This window comes from Coregonus clupeaformis, chromosome 29 (assembly GCF_020615455.1).
Source record: "Coregonus clupeaformis isolate EN_2021a chromosome 29, ASM2061545v1, whole genome shotgun sequence".
In the NCBI taxonomy this organism is placed as follows: domain Eukaryota; kingdom Metazoa; phylum Chordata; class Actinopteri; order Salmoniformes; family Salmonidae; genus Coregonus; species Coregonus clupeaformis.
In genome coordinates this window covers 4750899-4759784 of record NC_059220.1, presented here as the reverse complement: position 1 = coordinate 4759784, position 8886 = coordinate 4750899, and the positions used below count along the sequence as shown (strand labels likewise).

Genomic DNA, 8886 nt, shown 5'->3' with positions numbered 1-8886 from the left:
AAAGATGATTAAAAAAAAAAAGTCCATATATACAAAAGGTAGAAAAGTAGAAGTCCATATATGGCAGCACAGTGATCGCTCTGGTCTGTCCTGGCACCCCAAAGGTGGTAGGAGCTTCCAGCTAATGTCAGGAAAGCGGAGTCACTGCCCATATTCCCGAAAACGTCTGAAAGATTAATCGCCCCCACCCCCCTCTTTTCCTACTAGCACTGACTTTGCTGATAACTACTTTGAGGGAAAATGTACTTACTACGACTGTGATATGTGGTTGTCTCACCTAGCTATCTTAAGATGAATGCACTAATTGTAGGTCGCTCTGGATAAGAGCGTCTGCTAAATGACTAAAATGTAAAATGTAAAATGACACGCACCACTCCTTGCCAATGGTCAGGCCTTCATATCGGGCTATTCATGTGGAACCCGGTGCCTCAGAGGTTCCCACCCAATTAACGTTCATCCCACTGTCAGAGCAGTGGTATGACTTCTCACCAGCATCCGATTGATTGTGCAACTTTCGATTTTACAGGTTTACAAAACTCTTTCCATACCCAGTATAGTCATAAGGTGTCTCTCCAGTGTGGATCTGCTGATGCGCTCTAAGGCCAGAGATCTGCCCGAAACGCTTCCCACAGTCAGAGCAGCCATAGGGTTTATCTCCAGCAGAGCGCATGTGAGGAGGCCTGTGTGTTACCTGGTGTGTTTTTAGATAATCTACCCGGGCGAAACATTTCTCACAGTCAGGGCATTGATACGGTTTTTCTCCCGTATGTTCCCGCTGATGTCTCTTTAAGTGTTTTGCATGGGTAAACTGCTTTCCACACTCGGGGCAGACATAAGGCTTTTCCCCAGTGTGTGTTCGCTGGTGTTCTGTAAGGTTACCTAGTTTGCCAAAGCTCTTTCCACAGTCAGAGCAAAGGTACGGTTTTTCGCCCCTATGTATTATTCTCTGGTGATTTTTCAATTGGGTCGAATTATTGTAGCTTTTATCACATTCAGGACATTGGTAAGGTTTCTCTCCCGTATGTGACATCATATGAACTTTCAACCGATCTGATCTTGTAAATTTCTCATCACAATGCTCGCAGTGGAAAGGCTTCTCTCCCGTATGTAACCGCTTGTGTTTTTTCAAATTACCTGCTGAAGAGAAACTTTTTTCGCAGTCAGGGCAGTGGTGAGAGTTCTCTCCAGTGTGACTCTTTTCATGTGCTTTTAAGTCCTCTTCTATAAGGAAACTAAGACCACAGTTAGAGCAGAGGTGAGGCTTCTCTCCAGTATGTTGTTGTTTATGTCTCTTAAAGGGTATCCAAGACGTATAACTTTCATTACAGTCTGGACAGTGGTGGCGGGGCTTCTCTCCAGTGTGTGTGTACAGGTGATGATTAAGACCTGTTTGAGTTGTGAAACTCTTCTCACACTGAGAGCACTGGTAAGGTTTCTCACCAGTGTGTATACGCATGTGTTCTTTAAGATGTGATCGTTTTGAGTACCTCTTTTCACAGACGGGGCACTGGTGAGGCTTTTCCCCAGTGTGCGTTCGCTGGTGGGCATTAAGGTTTCCCAGTAGACCAAAGCTCTTTCCACAGTCAGAGCAAATGTAAGAGGATGCTGCATGCACTGCTCTCTGGTGAACTTTTAATTGCCTAGAATCATGGAATTTTTTTGCACAAACAGGGCATTGGTAAGGCTTCTCTTCAGAATGTATCTTCATATGATCTTTTAACTGGTCTGCTCTGGTGTACTTCTTATCGCACTGTGGGCAGTGGAAAGGTTTCTCTCCTGAATGCAACAGCTTGTGTTTCTTTAGACATCCCGCTGTAGCAAAATTTTGCCCACAATCAGAGCAGTGGTGAGGATTCTCTCCTGTATGAATCCTTTCATGTGCTTTTAGATCTTCTAATAAAGGGAAATGAACACTACAGACAGAGCATTGGTGATGCTTCTCTCCAGTGTGCTTGTGTCTCTTAAATTCTATTGCATTAAGGAAATATAAATTGCAATCTCCACAATGGTATAGTTTCTCTCCAGTGTGTGAGTACATATGTCGCTTAAGATGTATTTGTTTTGTGAAACTCTTCTCACACTGAGAACACTGGTAAGGTCTCTCACCAGTGTGTGAACGCAGGTGTTCTTTGAAGTGTGAAGTGCTATGGTATTTTTTTCCACATTCAGGGCAGTAGTGAGTCTTTTTCCCAGTGTGCGTTGGCTTTTCGGCAGTGTGTGTTGAGCTTTCCCCAGTGTGTGTTTGCTGGTGTTTTGCCAGCTTGTCTTGTTGGGCAAAATCTGTTCCACAGTCAGAGCTGAGGTCAGGTTTGTCAACAGTATGGGCCGTCTCCTGACATTGTTCTACATTTCTGGAACTTGGTGATCTATTCTCAGAACCAGGCTGAGAATCAGGCAGCTCTTCAGTATGAGTCATCATGTGTTCTTTCAACTCATCTGAAGTACTGTACGCCTTCTCACATTGCAGACAGTGGAAAGGTTTCTCTCCCGTGTGTAACTGCATGTGTTCCTTTAAAGTTTCCTCAGTGGAGAACCTCTGATCACAGTCAGGGCAGTGGTGAGACATCTTTACCTCATGTAATAACAGGTGCTCTTTAAGATTTCCCTTCATTTTAAAACTCTTCTCACATTGACCACATTGGTAAGGCCGCTCCCCAGTATGCGTCATGATATGAACTTTCAACTGATCTGATCTGGTGTACCTTTTGTCACAATGGGGGCAACAGAAAGGCTTAACCCCTGAATGTATCCGCTTGTGTTTAGTTAAATACCGCGCTGTAGAGAACGTTCGCCCACAGTCAGAGCAGTGGTGAGGCTTCTCTCCAGAGTGCACTGGCAGGTGTTGATTAAGATTTTTACTATTTATGAAACTCTTGTCACACTGTGAGCACTGGAAAAGCCTATTACCACCATGTAATCGCAAGTGTTTTTGAAGTCCTGCATTGCTAGAGAATCTCTTCTTACATTCAGGGCATTGGTAAGAACTCACAGAAGATAAGCTTTCCTGGCTATCTGAACAGTGGGAAGACGTCTCTCCAGAGTGTGTGTGCCGGTGCCGTTTAGGGTTTGATCGTTTTGTGGATCTCTCCTTACGTTGAGGGCTGTGGTGAGACCTCTTTGCTTTGTCAACTTCCTGGTGTTTCGCCGCTGATGTAGATAACGTCTCCACCGATGAGTCTGAGGACTCAGGATCCTCTCCTGTAGGCATGACAACAGTAGGCATGACAACATAAAAACATGTCAGTAGTTGCAACAAGTTAAACTATATCAACTTTGAAAAGGTGCAACATCCGCTCACCATTAAAAACATATTTTATTTTAACTATTAAAAGGAAAGATTTCACCCATTTTGGCAGAAATATCAGCTGTATTTCTGCCTGCTTGAAAGGCGAATTGCTCAGATGCACATGAAAACATGAAATGACCCTGGGAATCAATAGAACATCGCACATAACATTCAAAAGGGGTGAATCTTTCCTTTAAAAGCTTGATGTTTCGGGCCTTCATCAGAACATCAAGGCCATTGATGAAGGCTGAAAACATCAAGCTTAATAGTTGTTTAAATACAACGATATGTTTTTAATGGTCAGCAAGAGTTGCGCTTTTTCCTTCTCAGTGATGATAAAATGTTTTGGTTGCATCTCAACTCACGTTGGTTGAGCAGTGAGACACACACACTGGACACACACACACTTCTTTCCACTAGATCACCTTTGAACATGAGCACAATCGGCAATATCATGCAATGTGACATCATCGCACACGCAATGTGACATCATCGCACACGCAATGTGTCTTAAATGCAATATGTTCTATTCATACCTTCATTAGCAAAGACCGAAATCGTCTGCTCCTGCTCTTCCACTTTGATGCTGAATCTCCGCCCGAGCATACACCTGCAGTCCTCCAGCAGCACCGTTGCCTCCTGCTGTACATACTGTGTGCCACCGTCACCATCAGGACCCAGTGACTCCCTCTGCTCTGGTATAATGAGCCACTCCGGAGCTGGATTCACCGACTGCTTGTTGCTAGGCAACCAAGCCCCTCCCTCCTCATTCCTCCGTTCTCCATTACAGCCTACTTGTGAGCTGTCCACCTCTGCAATCACCGATTGGCTGGGACTCGTGGGCACACCCATAGCGTCTTCCTGTATTCCTTTGATGTCTTCCTTCAGTTGGAGCAACCGAGACATTCCCTGGTCCTCTGATTCCATCAGATTTACATTTTCACAATACTCCCCTACTATACGCCGCAACGAGCGTTGACTCTTTCCTTTGACTTCAGATCCATCTTTGTCTCCTATTCCAATACGTTCACACAGGTAACGTAAATTGTCCTCAGTTAAAGTGTATAAACTCAGTTCGATTTCATCCAACAACGTTTCCCTCTCTCGACTCATATTGTCCTACTCAAGTCACGTGGCAACCACGACTGGTTAGCCAGCTAGCTCCTCCAATGTCTCGGACACTTTGCACACCTCTCGTGCGATATGTGCTGATGCTCACATGAAAATAAAGCAAGAGTGCTGCCTCCAGTGTAGACAGAAGGTACCTAGGACCTTGCTCTCCTGAAATAAAATCACACAGAGAAGGGGAATGAAAATTCCAGAGTGCCTTGTTGACTTGTTACCCACAGTGTCATAACAATAACAGCTTTTTAAACAATCATTATTGATTTGTTCCTGGATAAAAGTGGCCACCTAGGGCAAAACATGACGAGGGCAGAATTTTTCGAGCTAAACTGACCAAGACGCACCTCCAACAACGCATAACACCTCACATAATTCTGCCCCAAAACAATAAAAACATATCTCACCCAGTGGCATATGAGCTATTTAGCAGTCAGGGGCGCAAAATATTGATCTTGTCAATGCCCAGCACGCCTCTCCAGGGTGCGCTCCACCTACACTCAAGTCATCTAACATAAATAATGTAGCCTGTAGTAGAAAGAGTAGCAGAATGTGTTTTTTCTGTAGCCTACAGACTGGAGCCCATATTTATGACAATGTTATGCGACACTGTTTTTTTTTTTACATCATGATTGTGTTGCTGATCAAATAGCCTAAATGGTGCCCTATCAAATAAAAATGTGCTTCAATTTGAATATGACTTGTTAACAAACACCATATACTGAAAACAGGTCAGGTCAAAATGAAATGGACAATGTGGAATGAAACGAGGCTATATGTAGGGTCCCGTGTAGCTCAGTTGGTAGAGCATGGCGCTTGCAACGCCTGGGTTGTGGGTTCGATTCCCACGGGGGGGCAGTATGAAAAATGTATGCACTCACTTAACTGTAAGTCGCTCTGGATAAGAGCATCTGCTAAATGACGTAAATGTAAATTATAATGAATCAGTGATTTCAATTGTAGGCCTATTCGTACTTTTTTTTACGAGCTAATCATAGCAAAAACGAAAATACTTTGCTTTTCCTGCTGTGTAAACACAATGAATCTCATTGCAAATTGCAAATAAGGTCAAAATAACTCCTGAAAAACGTGGGAAGCTGATATGCTGATCAGATAGCCAAAATGATTAGTCTTGAACCTTGGTCGGGAATCAGGACTGGGCTAACGCAGCTGCCTGTTTTAGAAACTGTATGACAAGGATAGGCATTCGTAAAATTGCATTGCGGCCGACACTGTAGGCTACACTTTTCTATTTTTGCGGGGATAGGAGGGCGGCAATATTTTGGGCTTGCCAAGGGGCGGCATAACTGCGAGGACCGGGCCCGACTGCAGGGTTGTCAACCAGCGCCACATCAATTCAATCGCCGCATCAAACAGTAGGCTATTTGGCTAAATGCAACACACCTGGTCTCCCAGGCCTAAAGCAAATATGTTACCTGTAGATGAAAAACAAGAAGCCCCTGTGGCACTAAGGACCAGGGTTGCCTGCTCTACTGTTTTGAGCCACATACTAGCTTGTTAACGTTAGTGTGCCCGTGTATAAATCGAGGCAACAAGACCGAAACGAGAAAGTAGCATTGATTATTTCACTCACCAGCTTGACACCGTGTGAAACTACCATTCTAAGAGGTTAAGTATTTGCTATCATGTTTTCGGGTTCAATTGCCTGTGTAGCTAGCTAGCTGTTAGCAATACTAGCTAGGTAGGTTCTCTAGCTTGCTAGTCGAACAATGAACATGTTTTGACCACGTACACGCATTCTTCATTGGTAGGTTACTTTCAGGACTGTAAATATAGTGGACTTGTCCTAGCAAGGCAACATTAGCAATGTATTTTTAAAAAAGTCAACAAATCACGACATGAATCAAAGTCGGACCTTTTTACATACCTTTTCCCATCAGCGGCTCATCAGCAACACAAACAAGTACTTCCGAGTCACGGAATTTCGGAAGTTTTCAAAATAAAAGTCGCTCACATAATAGTAGAAAAGTGTCATTTATTAACTGTGTAAACATTAACAATTACTCATATTTGTTCATATTTAAGTGACATTTGCATTACATTTTGGGTTTTAAAACATGTTCCAAGGTCAAGATGTCTGGACACTATATGGTACAAATATAGCAGTGTACAGGAAAAATGATTCTTTGTGCAGACATAAAAGTGGTGTGGGGAGCACACAGTAGGGTCTGTAGAATCTATATATGGTGTCATTTCATGGGGCTTTGAATCACGGAGTGTTGCTGGCCTTTTACTGTGGTCAAACAGCTTAAAATGGGTTGCCTGGATACTATATGGTACATATAGAGCACCTTACCGATCACTGCACCTGTACACAGCCCATCTGAAATTAGCCCGCCCAACTACCTCATCCCTATATTGTTATTTATTTTGCTCATTTGTACCCCAGTATCTCTATTTGCACATCATCTCTTGCACATCTATCATTCCAGTGTTAATACTAATTGTAATTATTTTGCACTATAGCCTATTTTATTGCCTTACCTCCATAACTTGCTAAATTTGCACACACTGTATATATATGTATTTCTGTTGTATTTTTTTTTACTTTGTTTTGTTTTACCCCATATGTAACTCTGTGTTGTTGTTTTTATCGCACTGCTTTGCTTTATCTTGGCCAGGTCGCAGTTGTAAATGAGAACTTGTTCTCAACTGGTTTACCTGGTTAAATAAAGGTGAAATAAAAATAAATATAGCACTGTACAGGAAAATCTATCGATTGTATGTCCATAAAACCAGGGTCCAGTCTACTCATTAGAGTCCCTAGAATACAAAACAGGTGTTTGAACAAAAAGCTAGGAAGCTTTATGTTAACATTTTGTTGACACATATCAGCACCATGCCCAGCAACACTTTCTACTCCACCCACTACATTGGTCCCAAAGCAATACACTATAGGCCTATAAATGACATATTGGCTTATAGATGGAAAACTATTCTAGGTGCCGGAGTAAAAGTGGGGTCTGTAGAATCTATATATGGTGTTGTTTCATGGGGGGACTCTAGTCTAATGTCAACTGCTCAGAGAAGACCCTCAGACTGCCAACTTAATATGTAAAATGTACACACTTTTGAGGATAAAGAACCTGCTGCTAATCTTCATCCTGATGTAGCCAAGAGTTCATATGACAGAATGTCAGTGGTGCAGCCCAATCAAATCTCAGACACCCAAGATATTAGGAATGAATACTACCACTTAGAGACAGAAAGTTGTGGTAGAGGTTTATCAAATGTGGAAATTGTAACCTCTATGAAAATTGAATCAGGTGTTGAATACACCTCAGCCTTCAACACTGTAGTACCCTCCAAGCTCATCATTAAGCTCGGGGCCCTGGGTCTGATCCCTGCACTGTGCAACTGGGTCCTGGACTTCCTGACGGGCCGCCCCCAGGTGGTGAAGGTAGGCAACAACACCTCCACTTCGCTGATCCTCAACACTGGGGCCCCACAAGGGTGCATGCTCAGCCCCCTCCTGTACACCCTGTTCACCCATGACTGCGTGGCCACGCACGCCTCCAACTCAATCATCAAGTTTGCAGACGACACAACAGTAGTAGGCCTGATTACCAACAATGACGAGACAGCCTACAGGGAGGAGGTGAGGGCCCTGGGAGAGTTGTGCCAGGAAAATAACCTCTCACTCAACGTCAACAAAACAAAGGAGCTGATCGTGGACTTCAGGAAACAGCATAGGGAGCACGCCCCTATCCACATCGACGGGACCGCAGTGGAGAAGGTGGAAAGCTTCAAGTTCCTCTGCGTACACATCACTGACGATCTGAAATGGACCACCCACACAGACCGTGTTGTGAAGAAGGTGCAACAGCGCCTCTTCAACCTCAGGAGGCTGAAGAAATTTGGCTTGGCCCCTAAAACTTTTACAGATGCACAATTGAGAGCATCCTGTCAGGCTGTATCACCGCCTGGTATGGCAACTGCACCGCCCACAACCACAGGGCTCTCCAGAGGGTGGTGCGGTCTGCCCAACTGTCATGCGTCAGTGTGTAGCGGTAGGACGGAGTCAGGCGCAGGACACAGAACTTAGTTAACGACGTACTTTACTTGTCACAAGTAAATAAACATATCTTCCACGCAGGGAAGAAAATACAGACTCACATGTCAATGACCACAAAACAACGAACAATAACGCCCAACACCATGAGGGAACCAGAAGGTAAAATAGGGAAACAAATTATCGTAATTGGAACCAGGTGTGTGCAATATAGACAAAACAGGTAGAACACAGAAACATAGATCGGTGGCAGCTAGTACTCCGGTGACGACGAATGCCGAAGCCTGCCAGAGCAAGGAGTAGGATCAGCCTCGGCTGAATTCGTGACAGCACCCCCCACCCGACGCGCGGCTCCAGCCGTGCGCCGACAACGGCCTCTGGGACGGCCAGGAGGACGCGGAGCAGGGCGAGTCGGATGACGACGGTGGAAATCCCTCAACAGGGA

General features: G+C 44.2%; 1 protein-coding gene across 2 annotated transcripts; it reads right to left on the bottom strand.

The window, feature by feature from the left end:
• Positions 1-293: 293 nt before the first annotated feature.
• On the bottom strand, positions 294-6319 carry LOC121544605 (zinc finger protein 271-like). 2 transcript variants are annotated; one of them, XM_041854581.1, is made up of 3 exons: positions 6297-6319; positions 3823-4567; positions 294-3198 (listed from the first exon to the last, which is right to left on the bottom strand). In XM_041854581.1, the coding sequence occupies exons 2-3, from the start codon at positions 4397-4399 to the stop codon at positions 521-523; spliced, it is 3255 nt and encodes a 1084-aa protein (XP_041710515.1). In that variant the 5' UTR covers positions 4400-4567; positions 6297-6319; the 3' UTR covers positions 294-520. The 2 variants fall into 2 exon arrangements, with proteins under 2 accessions (XP_041710515.1, XP_041710516.1); XM_041854582.1 differs by lacking the exon at positions 6297-6319 and adding an exon at positions 6003-6168.
• Positions 6320-8886: the final 2567 nt, after the last annotated feature.